Source organism: Terrapene carolina, unplaced genomic scaffold (assembly GCF_002925995.2).
Source record: "Terrapene carolina triunguis isolate 2854851 unplaced genomic scaffold, T_m_triunguis-2.0 Scaffold67, whole genome shotgun sequence".
Classification (NCBI taxonomy): Eukaryota; Metazoa; Chordata; order Testudines; family Emydidae; genus Terrapene; species Terrapene triunguis.
Window position 1 is genome coordinate 334,139 of NW_020664418.1, and position 17,205 is coordinate 351,343.

The window sequence follows — 17,205 nt, forward strand, 5'->3', positions numbered from 1 at the left end:
AGTCACTGCCGTGCTCTGGGCCTCAGTTTCCCCACTGTAAATGGGGATAATAATCCTGCCCTGCCATTAACATTTGCAAAGCTCTTTGGGATCCTTGTTCAAGTGGTGCTGGCGACAGGCCAGCTGTTGTTATTCCCTGACTGTCCAAAGCAGCCTGGGCTGGGAATGGCCCGGATCAGCATTTCCCCCAGCAATCTCCCAGCCTCCCTCCTGGGGCTGGCTTGGGAAGGCGGCTCTGCTGCGATGCCTCGGCGCTGATTACTGCGGATGAGAACAGGGCCTGGCAGGAAGCGCTCTGCCCCATCTGCTGGGGGCAGGTGTAAAGCACTGACTCGGTGCAGGAGACACATGAAGGGGAAAGATCACCAAGATCTGTGTCTCCCTCTGCCTGAGCTGTCTGCAAGCAGGAGGGGTTTGTGTCAGGCAAAGGGCACCCGGGCAGCAGGGGGAGCCTTTCTTGGGTACACACTTGCCCCCTGTAGCCCTACCCTGGATTACAGAGCTATGCCTGCAAAGCACTCTGGCTGCTGCTAGGGGGCGCTTCTGCCATGCTTTCCCCAGGCCCAGCTGGTGGATCTGTTCTGCTTGACCTGTCCTGCTCACGGCAGCACAGCTCACCTTGGCAGTAAAGCCATATCCCCTGGTTAGAGCCTCCCCATCCGGGTGGGCAGGGGCATGGCTGGCGCAGTCCTGACTTCTTCCCCCCCCCCTCCCCCGGCAGGCGCTCCGACACGGTGGACAGCCACTTGCTGGACCTGTGCATCATGGTGTTCCGCGCCACCTTCACCAGCGGGAACAAGCTGAGCCTGGGCCGGCTAGTGGCCCACAGCAAGCGGGCGGTGAAGAAGTTTGTGAACTGCGACGTCATGCTGGAGCCGGGCGAGTATGCTGTCGTGTGCTGTGCCTTCAACCACTGGAATGCCCCGCTGCCGGGCACGTCCTCTGGCCAGGGTGAGGCCCCAGGCGCGCTCCCGGCTCGGCACACCACCCCGCTGAGCGTCGCCCTGCAGGGAGGGGCTGTGGGTCTGGCTGCACTGCCGCCTCGATCCTGTGCTGCAGGCAGGGGCAGGGGGGTTGGGGGGGCAGTGGTATCTCCATGTGGCTTCCCCCATTGGCTGGGCATGTCCCTGCAGCCTGCCCTGAGGGGCTGTGGGGTGGGTGAGTCGGAGAGGGAAGGTAGCTTGGCGAGAGTCCATGTCCTCATCTCTCCAGCACTGCGCCCCATCTCCGTTTCATGAGACACAGGCGATCTCCTGTGATCTCACGGGGGAAAGAGGGCCACCGTCAGCACAGCTCACCCTGCCCTTCCCCAGCCTGGTACCTCCAGGCACAGAGATCTCTCTGCCAGGCCGAGTGCCCAATGCCAGCCCTGCCAGTCCTCTGCCTCCTAGGAGCTCCCCCAGAGCCAGCTGTGCCAGCAGTTGGCTAGTGAGTCACCTCCAATCACTGCAGACTGACTCAAGAATTTCCTGTTCCAGGCGCTATGTGACTTGGGCCAGTAACAGCGCCGCCCTGTGCCTCGGTTTCCCCTGTCCGGGGGTGACTAAGGCCTGTCCCAAGGGGGCTGTGATGTCGGTGGAGCTCGGCGAGGTGCTGGTGAAGGGAACAGGGTGCCCTGAGCAGCGTCCTGTCCCGAGCAGCAGGAGCTGAATTGGAATCTGATGGAGGAGCTGGATGCAGGGGGAAGCACTGGCAGTATGGCGGGGGCAGGGTGGCCTGGTGCGCCCCCTCATTGAACCATCTTTGTATCCCCAGCCTCCAGCCCCCCCGCCGACAGCGCCAGCTACATCCTGGCCATCTACAGCTCCCGCCTGGTGATGGTGGAGCAGGTCGAGGCGCAGCCCACCACGCTGGCCGACGCCATCATCCTGCTGACCGAGAACAAGGGCGAGCGGCACGAGGTGGGTGCAGGGCCCAGCTGAGTCCCAAGCTGCTGGCTGACGGGTCGGTCCACACAGCCTACCCCCGGGTCTGTCTGTGCTGCAGCCTCCCAGCCCGGGAAGAGGGACGCACGCTAGCGGGCTGGAGCTAGCGCACTACAAATAACTGGGTGGATGTTGCAGCTCCAGCTGGCGCTCTGCCTGCTCGCCCCTAGCTTACCGCTGCCCCCAGCTGGTGGCTCTTGCTTGTGGCTGGAGAGGGTCTCCCCTTTGCTGCAGGTTCTCTGTCCCTCTCCCACAGGGAGCCTGGCTAAGCTCAATCGTGTGCCCTGACCTCTGGGGGCCAGGTTTCCCTGCCAGGCGGGTAGGGCGGGCTGGTGGGAGGGCAGTGCCTGGCTGGCGGATCCCACAGGCACCCTGCTTGGGGTGCATGGGGGTCTGAATGGGCTCAGTCCTTGGAGAGCAGGGAGGGCAGAGGATAGGGACACAGAGCATCCCTGCGCCTGCAGGATCATCCCTTCCTCCCCTGGGTGCTGAGGTGGATAAATACTGGTGATGCATAGTGAGGGCAGGTGCCTTGGATAGCTTGGGGTGAGCAGGAGAGGCCGGCAGCTCTCTCTGGTTGGCAGGGTTCCTGTTGTGACGGCAGGCACCAGGCACTGACTCTGTGGCTCTGACACAGGGGCTGGGAGGGGCCTGCCCATCTGACTCTGCTGGTTGTCCCAGCAGGGCCGCGAGGGGATGACCTGCTACTACTTGACGCATGGCTGGGCGGGGCTGATCGTGGTGGTGGAGAACCGGCACCCCAAGTCCTACCTGCACGTCCAGTGTGACTGCACAGACAGCTTCAATGTGGTGTCCACGCGGGGCAGCCTGAAAACACAGGATAGCGTGCCACCGCTGCACAGGTGAGGGGCACCCCACTGGGGTGAAGGGCACCTCGGGGAATGCCAGGAATGAGGCTGCCATGTGACGGGGCCTGCAATGCCGGCCCAGACTGAGAGACCCCTCCCCCCGGGGCATGGCCTGGCGAGGGGATCTGGTGCCACCAGCCCGACCACAGAAACCCCCATGGGGCACGGGCTGGGCAGGGAATCTGGTGCCGGGGTGGCTGGGGCATGGGCTGGCGAGGGAGCCTAGCTTCCGGCCGAGCCCCATGGCCCTAGCAAGGCCCTGCATGAGGGAGCCCCACATAGGAGCACGTGTCTCTCAGTAGCTGCACCCATGGGCTGAGAGCAGGCTCTGGCCGCACCCCCACTGACCCCTCTCCCCCTGCAGACAGGTGCTGGTGATCCTCTCCCAGCTGGAAGGCAACGCCGGCTTCTCCATCACCCACCGCCTGGCGCACCGCAAAGCCGCCCAGGCCTTCCTCAATGACTGGATGGCAACGAAAGGGACCCACAACCCGCTGCTCACCCCTGAGGTGGCGGGGCTGCACGGGCCCCGGCCGCTATGACAACCAGCCCAGCCCTCCCTGCCCCTCTCCTGCTTCTGCCTTCTCGCTTTAACCAAGGCTCTGGCCCCGGCTGCTTCGGGCTGCTTCCCGACCTGGCGGTGCTGAGCCACCAGGGGGCAGCGCCACAGCATCCTGCCAAGCGCCTTTCCCTCAGGGCTGGGGATCCCCCCCCGCTCCCCTCCCTCCCTCCGCACAGCCCCCCTCCGCCAACGCACGCACTTTACAGGGAGCTGGGCGGGGGCAGTCTCAGGATCCTGGCCCTTCCCCCGCCCCTCCAGCGCATGCGCTTGGTCTGGAGGAATGGCCACCAATTGCCAGGGCAGCCGGGAGCCTTGGCCAGGCTGGGGGAGGAGAACGGGGGCGAGGAGGCAGGTTCCTTCCAAACCCTACGGCCACTCAGGACTCTGCTCCCCCCGCTAGCGTCAGGCACCTGATGCTGCAAAAAACAATATACCTCTGACTGACGTCTGTCCGTCTGTGTGTGCTCCCTGCTGCCCGCCTGGCACCGTGGGGCCCGGCTCCAGGATGCCTGCCTGGACGCTGTGGAAGCAGGGCTGCGGCAAGCTGGTTGGGGCCCGGTGGAGCCGGCCTTGGGCCCTGCCTTGTCCTCCTGTCGGCTGTTTGCCAGCAAAAGAGAATTGAGAGCTAGTGTGAGACTGAGCTCCTGGCAAGGACAGAGGCGGCCAGGGGGCCAGCCCAGCCGAAGTGGGCTCGCATGGGCTGTCGGGAAAGTGATGCTGCTTTAAATGCCCATGGGTGCATGGAATCGCCTTGGCCTGGCCCGGCCTGGCCCGGCCTGGGGCGCTGACATCTCTGCCTCCAGCCGTGTCTCATGCCAGCGGCTTGACAGGAGGCTGATGGTGAAGATCGGGGAGAGGAAGATCAGGCTGGGAATTTACATGACCTACAAATCTGGTAAAAGTTGCTGGTCAGTGCCCCCGCCTCTGATATCTGTGCCCCCAAACCGACTCTGGGTAAAGCCTTATGCCCCAGAGGTTTCTGGGACCGGTAGTTTTTTGTCCCGTGGCCTGCAGGGGGATGTTTGTCCACATTTCACCAGGACAAAGAACAGTGTTTGGGGGCAGCCCCCTCCTGCAGTGGGCAGAACAAGGCTGCTCGGAACTGCTTTTCTCCCTAGGAGTGGGGGTGGTGATTTCATTTGAAAAGCAGCTGTTAGCGTTTTACAAAGCGTCTTTTACCAAAATGGAGTGAAACAGCCCTTTTCTGCACTGCGTTGTGAGACACGGGGCATGTGTGGGATTCCAGTCCCCATGCTCAGTGTGTGCGAGGAACACACATGTACTATGCAGTACTGGCCATGGGAGTTAGGAGAGAAGCCATGAGCCGTGTTGGAGAACCGTCCCCTGGCACTGACAGTCCAGCCTTCCCCAGCGCGCCTCTCAACCCCTGGCACCACTGCCCCAGCTGTGTAGGGAGGCCAGCCAGAGATGGCCTGACTACAGGCTGTCAGGCCTGATCCTGGCCTGCTCTGCACCAGGGAAGCCAACGGAGCTGCCGCTGCACAAATAATTGAGCTTGACTGATGGTTCAGTGGAGCACATGGCTGGGCCCAGGTGAAAGGCACAGCTGGAGCGGGGATTCTCCAGGGCTATCAGTGTATGGGGTAGGTACAGCATAGCGGGTACACCAGCCAGCACTGGGGTTCGGACACAGGCTGGGGGCTGAGCAGACTCGTGCCCCTCACCCATTGTTTGAAAGTTTTGCCATGCACTGACTTTTTTATTTTTTTTTTAAATGATCATTGCTTTGAATGGCCAATCAAATCCCAGCTGGTTTAGGCAGGGAATCCCTGCCGCCCCCCAGATGCCCCACTCTGCAGGGGTCCCAGAGCTGCTGGTGGGGCAGAGGGTTCTGCCCAGGCACCTTGTGGGGTTTGCAGGGCAGAGGGAGCAGGGGGTGAGGGTCATGTCCAGAGCAGAGGCAGCGAGTCTGGAACAGCAGCAAACGCCTTGTGCAGTAGACGTCGTGGGGCCCGTTGGAGAGCGTGGGCATGGGGTATCATGGGAGTGACAGTGCAGTCCCTGGGGCCACTGGGTGCTAGCAGGAGATCCGTGCTCAGGACTGATTAGCGAGGTGGGCCCAAGCCCCCCATGCTGCCACCTCTGCGTGTGGGATTTTGAGCTAGCCGGGTCCCATGGCAGGTGACTCCCCTGGCCCAGCAAAGCCTCTCCCCCATAGCAGGCCCTTTGACATGAAAATCCCAGGGCGGTTTTAACTCTGGTTTTAAGCTTTGCACTAATCTTCCCCCAAAGGCTCCTGGGAAATGTTCTGTGTTTTTAGTGAGGGGGGGGCGATGCTCAGACGGAATCAGCCCTAGCTCAGCCCTGGAGCCACCCATTTCATTTGCCTGCCCTTATTAACATGATGCTTTTCTGAGGTCCTGAAACAGGTGCTCAGTCCCTAGGCAGTCAGGCCTCTGGTCAGATTCTCCAGCACAGGAAGGCCTGAGGCCTGCCCAGGTAGCTTGCCAGGCTGTCCTCCCTGAGCAGTCGTCTCACCCTGAGAGATCAGCTGTGCTGTAGAGACCCAGACTGGGGGCAGACTGGCGTTCTGCTGGGCACCGAGGGGGTTGGCAGTGCCAAGGCTTATTTTGACCCCAGGTTTTACGTTTCCCCTCCAGGCTGTGAGCGTGGGACACTTCTCTCCTCCCTTCTGTTTTTATGGTCTGCACTGTGCTCCTTGGGAAGGAGGGAGGTGGGAATGGGGGATCCCTGCTGTGGGGATATTGCCCCTTCATGTGTGCTGCCTCTCAGACCCTGCTGGCCTCCCAATGGCAGGGAGCAGCTGAGCCAAGCTCTGTTATTTGTAGTTTTTATTTGTCAAACGATCTGTTCTGTTCTTTCCTTTCCTCCTTTGGACGATTCCGTCCTTTTCTTTTCTCGCTCTCTCTCTCTCTCTCTCTCTCTCTGAGCTGTGAATATTTTTAACCCTGTAAATACTGTCCAGCTCTTATGAAACACAGGCTATTTTATCAATTGTAAATCAGATCTGTAATCCCTGTATGATACAAATTATCCATGGGTGGTTTTCAAACTCAGGTTCCAACGGACCAAATAAAGTTTTGTTTTTTAATTAAGCCCCTCGTTTACTCTATGTTGTTATTTGTGTAGGTCATTTTCAGTCATACACTTGGAAGCTGTCACGGACTCACAGATCGTGCCCACTCTTGGCCCCGTGCGGTCCGTGGGGGGTGCCCCTTTTAGTGAGACAGCCCTTCTCGGGGGTCCACTCTCTCTCGGGGTCAGGCCCCTCCACCTCCTGGAGCCGCACCTCTCTGAGCCTTAGCACGTCTGTCTCTGCCGTGGGCCCCCTCGGGGAGTCCACTCGCTCTGGACCCCCCGGGCCTCCACCCCTGAAGGGGTTGATGCCACCCTGTTCTCTAGACCGGAGTGACTCTCAGCCAGCATGAAACAGGAGGGTTTATTGAGAGTTGAACACAGCACAGGAAACTCTCAGGGCCTCAGGCCTGGCCTCCCTCAGCCCAGCACATCCCAGTCTCTCTGCATGCAGGTGGGCTCTGCCTGCTCCCCCTCTCCAGCCCAGAGCCCCCCTGCTCCCAGCTGGGCATCTGAGATCACCGGCCCCAGGCCCAGCCTCTGTCCATTGTCTTCTCTCCAGGTAAACAGGGTTGTAAACCGGGGCCTCCTCTCCTCGCTTCTGTCCTCTGGCTGGAACCGGCTGGTTAGGTCACTGAGTCCTCACTCTGCAGCCCATTGTCCGCCCACTGGCCAGAACTGGCTGCGTCCCCTCAGCTGGGCCTCCGGGTCACCAGGTCGCCAGGTCACCGGTCGCTGGGGTATCCATCCTCCCGGCCATCGGCTGGGTCCCCAAGTCCTCTCTCCGGTCCTCTGCAAAACACACTCCCTCTCCCCTCACCTCGTTAAACCAGTAACATCCAGGGAAACTGAGTCCCACCCCCTCTGCATGCAAACCATTGAAACTCCACAGAAAACAAGAAAACCCCCCACTTCGTCACATCTCTCCCCCCTTCGAGGCTGAACGGAGCAGGGTCACTTAGGCAGTGACCTGGGGAAGTTCAGGGTCCCCGCCCCGCGATAAAGCATCCGCTATAACATTGGCACTCCCCTTCACATGGACCACCTCCATGTCATAACCCTGGAGGAGCAGGGCCCACCTCAGCAGCTTGGCATTAGCCCCTTTCATTTGGTGCAGCCACGTCAGGGGCGAATGGTCGGTGTACACGGTGAAGCGCCGCCCAAATAGATATGGCTGCAGTTTTTTAAGGGCCCACACCATGGCCAGGCATTCCTTCTCTATGGCCGCATAGTGCTGCTCCCGGGGCAGCAGCTTCTTGCTCAGGTACACAATGGGGTGTCTCTCCCCCTTAGTATCAGTTTGCATCAGTACCGCCCCCAGCCCTGTGTCCGAGGCGTCGGTGAACACCAGGAAGGGTTTGTTAAAATCCGGGTTTACCAGCACCGGGCCCTGGATAAGTGCCCCCTTCAGCGCACAGAGAGCCCTCTGGCACTGCTCAGTCCAGACCACCTTGTCCGGCTTTCCCTTTCGACATAGCTTCGTGAGGGGTGCTGCCAGGGAGCTAAAGTGGGGCACAAACCTCCGGTAGTACCCCGCAATCCCAATGAAAGCCTGGACCTGCTTCTTAGTCTGGGGGGCGGGCCAGGCCTTGATTGCCTCCACTTTGGCCGGCTCCGGCTTCAGGTGGCCACCCCCAACCTTGTGGCCCAGGTATAAAACCTCTGCCATCCCCACCTTGCACTTTTCAGCTTTTATGGTCAGTCCTGCATCCTGGAGGCGACCCAGCACTCTCTTCACCTGGGACACATGTTCCTCCCAGGTCTGGCTAAAGAGACAGATATCGTCAATATACGCTAGAGCAAAGCCCTCCATCCCCCTTAGTAACTGATCCACCAGGTGCTGGAAGGTGGCAGGTGCCCCCTTGAGGCCGAAAGGCAGGACCAGGAACTCGAAGAGCCCTATTGGAGTGGTGAAGGCGGATTTCGCCCTGGCCTCTGGGTCCAAAGGCACCTGCCAGTAGCCTTTGGTAAGATCCATGGTAGTGAGGTACCGGGCACCCCCCAACTTGTCTAGGATCTTATCGGTCCTACGCATGGGGTAGGCATCGGACACGGTAATGGCATTGAGCTTCCGATAGTCTCCACAGAACCGGATCGACCCGTCCTTCTTGGGGACCAGCACCACGGGTGAGGCCCAGGGACTGGCGGACGGCTGGATCACCCTTAAAGCCAGCATGTCCCCGACCTCTCTCTCTCCAGGTCCTGGGCTGTTTTCCCAGTGACCCTGAATGGCGAACACCTGATGAGAGGGTTGGTTCCCGTCTCCACCCGGTGGACAGCCAGGTTAGTGAGTCCAGGCCGGCTGGAGAACAGCTGCCGGTATGAATGCAGCACGGCTCTGATCTCTGCCTGCTGGGCAGGGGTTAGCTGGTCTGAGAGGGGAATTGATTCTAGTGAGGGGTTAGCCCCAGCCTCAGGGAGGAGTCCTCTCCTTTCTCCTCCCACTGCCCACACACAGCCAGCACCAACTTCTCCCTGTCCCAGTACGGCTTCATCATGTTGACGTGATACACCCGGTGGCTGTGAGCCCGGTTGGACAGTTCCACCACATAGTTCACCTCGTTTACCTGTCTGATGATCGTGAAGGGGCCGTCCCAGGCCGCTTGCAGCTTGTTCTTCCTCACGGGGATGAGGAGCATCACCTGATCCCCGGTAGCATATGAGCGGGCACAGGCTGAGCGGTCGTACCAGACCTTCTGCTTCCTCTGGGCCCTTGCTAGGTTCCCCCTAGCCAAGCCCATGAACTCCATGAGCTTTTCCCGGAAAGTCAGTACATACTCTACCACTGATTCCCCATCGGGAGAGGCCTTTCCCTCCCACTCGGCCCTCATCAAGTCCAGGGGACCCCTCATCCTCCTTCCGTACAGCAACTCGAACGGGGAGAACCCTGTGGATTCCTGGGGCACTTCCCTAAATGCGAACAGCAGGTGGGGTAAATACTTGTCCCAGTCCTGCGGGTGCTGGTCCATAAAGGTTTTCAGCATCCTCTTTAGGGTCCCATTGAACCTCTCCACCAGCCCGTTGGACTGAGGGTGGTAGGCTGAGGCCCAGGTGTGTCGGACCCCACACTTCTCCCACAAGCACTGGAGCAGGGTTGACATGAAGTTAGACCCCTGGTCTGTAAGGACCTCCTTGGGGAACCCCACTCTGCTGAAGATGGTCAGCAGCGCGTCTGCTACAGTGTCTGCCTCGATAGAGGACAAGGCTACCGCTTCGGGGTAGCGCATAGCAAAATCTATCACCACCAGGATGTATTTCTTCCCTGACCGGGTCACCCTGCTGAGGGGCCCCACTATGTCCATGGCCACCTTCTGGAAAGGCTCCTCTATGATAGGCAAAGGTCTCAGTGGGGCTTTACACTTATCCCGGGCCTTTCCCACCCTCTGGCAGGAGTCACAGGTCCTGCAATACTGTTGGACCGCGTCAAAGACCCCGGGCCAGTAAAAGTTCTGCAGCAGCCTCTGCCTGGTGCGCCGGATGCCCTGATGCCCCGAAAGGGGGATATCGTGGGCCAAGAACAACAGTTTGCGGCGGTACCTCTGGGGAACCACCAGCTGCCTCCCGACTTTCCAAGATTCAGTTCGCCCTGAACCAGTCCATTCCCGGTACAGGAATCCCCTCTCCCACAAGAATCGCTCCCAGCGGTCCTCCCCCTGGAACCCAGCACTGTCGTGGCTAGCCAGGACCCTCAGTTTCTCCAGGGAGGGATCCACCTGCAGCTCCGTTTGGAATTCAGCTGCTGGGTCTGAGGATATAGCCCTGGCTGGTGGCGCCTCAGTTTCCCCACCCTGGGACGGAGGCTCCGGCCCAGCCCTGTCGAGTCCTACCCTCGGCGCTTCAGCCCCCCCCCCCCTCGGGAGGTCCCGCGCCCCTCGCTGGCTCTGGCTCCGGGTAAGGACCAGGGCGCTATGAGTGTCATCCGGCCAGTTCTCCAAGTCATTACCCATTAGCACCTCGGTAGGCAGGTGGTCGTGCACCCCGACCTCTTTGAGTCCCTCCTTAGCCCCCCATTTCAGGTGTATCCTCACTACAGGCACCTTGACGGGGGGCCCAAACACTCCCCTCAGGGTCAGGTAGGCATCGGGCACTAGCTGGTCTGGGTCCACCACCTCGGACCGTGCCAGCGTCACCTCTGCACCTGTGTCCCAGAACCCCTGGACGCGTCTTCCCCCCCACCTCTATGGGGATGATGTGGCCAGTGTCCCCCGGGGCCTGTCCCACGCTCACCCGGCGGATTGGGTACGGGTGCTCTGGACCTGGGGCCCCGCCTTCCCCTGCTGGCCTGGCCTGGCGGTCCCCTCCCCCAGCACACCCCTCTTGACTGCAGGCCCTGGGCCCGGCGGTGCCCCCTCTCGGTGGGCTTCCACCCAGTTAACACCCCGCAGGTTCTGCTTGGCCGCCATTTCCTTCATCTTCAGGCACTGTTGCCACCTTGTGCCCCTTTTGGCCACAGTAATTACACCTCATGTCCCTCAAGTCCCACGAGGGGGGTCGCCCCGCCCCGGCAGTCCTGGGCACCCCTGAGTTGGGCTTCCTGGAGTCCCACCTTTGAGAGGGCTCAGGGTGACTCCCCTTATGAGTCCCTGATGTGGGTCTTCCCCCTGCCCCCGATCTACTGTCCACGAACTCATCTGCCAGCGCCCCTGCACCGCGCAGATCTTTGGGCTTCCGGTCCACTAGCCACATCTTAAGGTCCGGAGCGCAGATGTCATACAGCTGCTCCAACCCCACCAGGTTATACACGTCCTCTGCGGTAGTGGCCCCTGCGCCCTTCCCCCCCTTGTGGAGATATTCCCCCAGCAAGTTGGTGACCTCCTTGTAAGAGACACCTGGGGTCGTTTCCTGTACGCCTCGGGGGTCAGTTCAAACTTCAGCAGCAAAGCCTGTTTGAACAGGTCGTAGTCCCCCGTCTCAACACCATCCATTTGGCTGAACGCCTGTATGACTTTGGGACCCAGCAGGGGGGTCAGACAGCGAAGCCTGTCTGCGGGGTCAATCTGGTTCAGTTCACAAGCCTTCTCAAAGGCTGTGAGGTAGGCATCAATATCCTCGCCCCTCCTCGAACTGGGGCAGCAGTTTGGTGTCTAGATTCCCCACACCACTGGCGTCTCGGGGCCCTTCCCCACTTATCCCGCGGCAGGCCCTCTTGGCCTGCCTCTCGTCCATCTCCAACTCATGCTTCCGCTGTTCTACACGGTCCGCTCGTTCTCTCTCTCTGTCCACCAGCCTCCAATCCTCTAGCTCCAGCTCCTTTGCTTTCAGCTGCAGCTCCAATCTCCGCAGCTCCTCTAGGGAGGGACCTGACTGGGGTCTCCCTGTACTGACTGGGGAGTCAGGTCTGACCCACTCCCGGTCACTGCACAGACTGCCCCCACGGCTACTCCCCGGCTCTCCGGGCACCCCGGGAGCCCCCCTGGAGTCTGGAGCCTGCGCCTCAGATGGGTCATTCTCTACAAGCTGAGCAATCAGCCGCTCCTTAGTGAGCCTCCCCACGCTCAGCCCCCTCTCCCTGCAGAGATGTGCCAGGTTGCTCTTATGGAGCTGGTTATAGGCCATTTCCAGGCTGGTTCCGTTCAATACCCTCGTTCTATCGCTGGCAGCCACTCACTGCAAAGCGCCTGCACCCGCAGCCAACGTCTACAGGGTGCATCCACGAAACATCCCACTTCTAACACCACATTGTCACGGACTCACAGATCGTGCCCACTCCTGGCCCCGTGCGGTCCGTGGGGGGTGCCCCTTTTAGTGAGACAGCCCTTCTCGGGGGTCCACTCTCTCTCGGGGTCAGGCCCCTCCACCTCCTGGAGCCGCACCTCTCTGAGCCTTAGCACGTCTGTCTCTGCCGTGGGCCCCCTCGGGGAGTCCACTCGCTCTGGACCCCCCGGGCCTCCACCCCTAAAGGGGTTGATGCCACCCTGTTCTCTAGACCGGAGTGACTCTCAGCCAGCATGAAACAGGAGGGTTTATTGAGAGTTGAACATAGCACAGGAAACTCTCAGGGCCTCAGGCCTGGCCTCCCTCAGCCTAGCACATCCCAGTCTCTCTGCATGCAGGTGGGCTCTGCCTACTCCCCCTCTACAGCCCAGAACCCCCCTGCTCCCAGCTGGGCATCTGAGATCACCGGCCCCAGGCCCCGCCTCTGTCCATTGTCTTCTCTCCAGGTAAACAGGGTTGTAAACCGGGGCCTCCTCTCCTCGCTTCTGTCCTCTGGCTGGAACCGGCTGGTTAGGTCACTGGGTCCTCACTCTGCAGCCCATTGTCCACCCACTGGCCAGAACTGGCTGCGTCTCCTCAGCTGGGCCTCCGGGTCACCAGGTCGCCAGGTCACCGGTCGCTGGGGTATCCATCCTCCCGGCCATCGGCTGGGTCCCCAAGTCCTCTCTCCGGTCCTCTGCAAAACACACTCCCTCTCCCCTCACCTCGTTAAACCAGTAACACCCAGGGAAACTGAGTCCCACCCCCTCCGCATGCAAACCATTGAAACTCCACAGAAAACAAGAAAAACCCCCACTTCGTCACAGAAGCCCACACTGGGAAGCAGGGTTTGCTATGTTTCGTACAAGAACAATGAAATTGAAAGTTCAAAACTAAGAGGAAATGACTTCACACTGTGCACAGTTAGCCTGTGGAATTCATTGCCGCAAGATGTCACAGAGGCCAAGAACCTAGCAAGATTCAAAGAGGGACTGGACACATCTAGGGATAACATGAATATCTAGAGCTGTTATAGTAAACATTAAAAACTAAACAAGAGTTTGGGGAGGAAATATAAACACTCATGCTTCAGGGCACAAGTCAACCTCTCTATAATGGGGGTCAGGAGGAAACTTTCCCTGAGGGTTTGTTATCCCATAACTGCTACTGCAGGGTTTCTCCTATCTTCCTCTAAAGCAGCTAGTACTGAGACTGGATGCTGATGTAGATGAACCCTTGGTCTGAGTTGTTCTGGCAGTTCCTACAATTCACCAATTTTATGGTGGTTCTTCCTCAAATTTTCCAAACCCTGTGAATTCTGAACTTTAGTTAATAAATTCGTGGCCTGCTGGGATGGCACAGTGATGTGGCTGGGTGGGTATGGTGCTGACCTGGGAAGCAGGAGAGGAGGGTTCTATTCCTGGCTCTCTGGGTGACCTTGGGCAAGAGCCTGCCTCACTCTGTGCCTCCGTTTCCCCATCTGTATAATGGGAATAATGACACCTTTGTAAAGAGCTGTGGGTCCTAAAGAGTTGGCAGGACATAAATGCTATGTGGTATTATAACTGTGCTGCACCCTGTTGTCACTTGAAGCCTCACTGCAACAAAAAGGACTGAATTTGGATCTGTCCTGCCCCGAGCTAAGAGAGAATTCCTGGTAGCTAGTAGCATAGGGCCTGTGCAGCAGTGCTAATTCTGTCCATTAGAGGGTAGCAGTAACACACCAGCAGCTTGCCATGTCTGTTATTGCTATGTTCCTTAACTGGCCCCTGGATCAGGCCAGCAGCCCCATGCCGCTCTGGTTCTTTTAACCCTTGAGAAATCTTGGACCTGCTGCCTCCTAAACAGTCCCTGGGCCAGCAGACTCCTTAGCAAGGGGAAGTGGTCAGTGCAGCAATCGCTGTGTGGGTGAGGGCGTTATTACTGCTTTGACCAGCACATCTCCTGGCCTGGGGGACGTGCTGGGAGCAGGACCCGTGCTATTGAGATCGGGGATGTTTGCATTCATACTGGCACCGGGGATGTAGTGTGCTGTGTGGCTGGGCACAGGTGCTTGAACTGGGGCTGCTCATCTTTCCGAAAGTGTGGGGTGCCCAGAACAGGACACAGGACTCCAGCTGGGGCCTCACCAGTGCTGAGTAGAGCCGGATGATTAGCTCCCGTCTCTTACAACACTCCTGTTAATTCACCCCAGATTAATATTAGCCTTTTTTGCAACTGCATCCCATTGTTGACTCTTATTCAATTTGGGGTTCACTCTAACCCAGAGATCCTTTTCAGCCATACTACTACCTAGACAGCTAGTCCCCATTTTGTAGCTGTGTATTTGATTTGTCTTTCATAAATGTAGTACGTTTCACTTGTCTTTATTGAATTTCATCTTGTTCATTTCAGAGCAAGTCTCCAATTTATCTAGGTCGTTTTTGAGTTCTAGTGCGAGCGACCCCTCGCGGCTGCGTGTCAGCCACATGTTTTGTAAGCACACGCTCCACTCCGTTATTCATTATTTAATCAAAATAGTGAATAGCATCAGACGCAGGACTGCCCCCAGTGGGACCACACTAGCTATGGTGGCCCCCATTTGACAATGAACCATTGATAACTACGCTTTCAATACGTTCTTTCAAACAGGTTCGTATCCATTTTAGAGTAATTTAATCTAGACAGAACTCCACCAGAGAGGTCCTTTGGGGCCATCTGCCTGTCCCAAGTCAGGATAAAGGAGGAGGGTTGGGCGTGGGGCTAGCAACTCCACCCCGTAAAAAATCAACCTGCTACAGAAACGCCAACAATAGAGATAACAGAGACTTTTTGCCTGGAAAAAGAAGAGTCTTCAACTTGAAGACGCATGATGCTGGGTGGTGAAAGTCGTGAGGAAGCCACTAAGCCGATTACCCTTCTTGCAACCAGGAGGATTACCATTGGTACATGGAACGTGAGGACCATGTACGAGTAAAGAAAGACGGCGCAGGTCGCGGCAGAGATGAGGAGCAACAACCTGACCCTACTAGGCATTAGCGAGACAAGATGGACGCAAGCTGGACAGAGGCGACTGTTGACAGGAGAGCTGTTGCTGTATTCCGGACATGAAGAGAGCGACGCAACCCACACACAGGGAGTAGGCTTCATGTTGTCCAAGCAGGCACAGAGAGCACTGATTGGTTGGGAGGTACGTGGTTCCAGGATCATCACAGCATCCTTCAGAACTAAAATGAAGAGGATTAAGATGAATGTTGTACAGTGCTATGCTCCAACCAATGACAGTGAAGAGGGGGACAAAGACTATTTTTACAACAGACTTCAGAAAATATTAGAGATTCTCCCAGACAAAGACATCACCATCCTTATGGGAGACTTTAATGCCAAAATTGGACCTGACAATACAGGATATGAACAAGTCATGAGGACCCACGCTCTGGGAGAGATGAGTGAGAATGGAGAGAGATTTGTGGATCTGTGTGCACTTAACAACCTGGTCATAGGAGGTAGCATCTTTCCTCACAAGCGGATCCACAAGAGTACCTGGGTATCGCCAGCAGGCATGATAGAAAACCAGATCGATCATGTCTGTATTAGCAAGAAGTTCAGAAGATCTTTGCAGGACGTTAGAGTTAGAAGAGGAGCAGACGTAGCGTCCGACCGTCACTTAGTGGTGGCTAGATTGAAGCTGAAGCTGAAGCTGAAGAAGAACTGGATAGACGCGTCAGATAGAAGAGCGAAGTACAACGTCAGCCTTTTGAAGGATCATAAGATCAAGGAAGATTTTGGACTGACGCTGAAGAATAAGTTTTCAGTACTACAGGATCAGTCTGAGGAAGAGGAAGACAGTGTATCCTACAGATGGCAGAAAATGAGAGAGACACTTAGGTCAGCATGCCAGGAAGTGCTTGGAATAAAGAAATACCAGCAGAAAGAGTGGATCACAGCAGAGACCTTGATTAAGATAGAAGATAGAAAGAAGAAGAAGGCAGTAGTTAATAACAGCAGGACTAGAGCAGCAAAGGCTAAAGCGCAAAAAGAGTATGCTGAAGCCCATAGAGTAGTGAAGAGGAATATTAGGAAGGATAAGAGAGATTATGTGGATGGGCTGGCAGCAGAAGCGGAGCAGGCAGCATACAATGGTAATATGAAACCTCTGTATGACATCATCAAGCGACTGTCTGGAAAGTTCAGCAAGCCAGAGCGTCCCGTCAAAGACAAGCAGGGAAAGTCTATAACAGAAATAGAACAACAGATGAATAGATGGGCGGAGCACTTTGAGGAACTCCTGAATAGACCAGCACCACTAAATCCACCAGACATTGACCCAGCCAACGAAGACCTTCCAATCAATTGTGACAGACCAACCAGAGATGAGATCAGAAAAGCCATCACTATGATGAAGAACAGGAAGGCGGCTGGATCTGACAATATTCCAGCAGAGGCCCTGAAAGTAGATCTGGATGCTTCAATGGAAATGCTGTACCCCCTCTTTGAGAAGATATGGGAAGAAGAAGTGATTCCGGCAGACTGGAAAGAGGGATACCTTATTAAAATCCCCAAGAAAGGAGACCTCAGCAATTGTAACAACTACAGAGGAATCACACTTCTGTTGGTGCCAGGGAAGGTCTTCAACCGAGTCCTCTTAGAGAGAATGAAGGATGCCGTCGATCCACAGCTACGAGATGAGCAGGCAGGTTTCCGGCAAAATAGATCGTGCACGGACCAGATAGCAACGCTCCGCATCATAGTCGAGCAATCTATGGAGTGGAACTCCTCGTTGTACATCAACTTTGTTGACTATGAGAAAGCATTCGATAGCGTGGATCGAGAGACTCTCTGGACGCTCCTTCGGCACTATGGCATCCCAGCAAAGGTGGTCAACCTGATTAAGAACTTATATGATGGCATACACTGTAGAGTGATCCATGGAGGGCAGCTTACAAACAGCTTCCAGGTGCGAACTGGAGTCAGACAAGGATGCTTGTTGTCACCATTTCTCTTTCTCCTTGTCATTGATTGGATTATGAAGACATCCACTTATGAGCGTAGGAACGGAATCCACTGGACGTTGTGGACCCAGCTTGATGACCTGGACTTTGCCGATGACCTTGCACTC

At 57.3% G+C, this 17,205-nt stretch overlaps 1 protein-coding gene across 1 annotated transcript in view; it reads left to right on the forward strand.

Annotated features, from left to right (window-relative positions):
• CAPN15 (calpain 15) overlaps positions 1-4,120 on the forward strand; it is a 69,081-nt gene extending 64,961 nt beyond the window's left edge. Inside the window, exons 9-12 of the mRNA XM_024219673.3 lie at positions 722-951; positions 1,756-1,901; positions 2,610-2,788; positions 3,159-4,120. Coding sequence (XP_024075441.1) covers positions 722-951; positions 1,756-1,901; positions 2,610-2,788; positions 3,159-3,336 — 733 coding nt within the window. The 3' untranslated portion in view covers positions 3,337-4,120. The remainder of the gene's footprint in view (positions 1-721; positions 952-1,755; positions 1,902-2,609; positions 2,789-3,158) is intronic.
• The last annotated feature ends 13,085 nt before the right edge of the window (positions 4,121-17,205 follow it).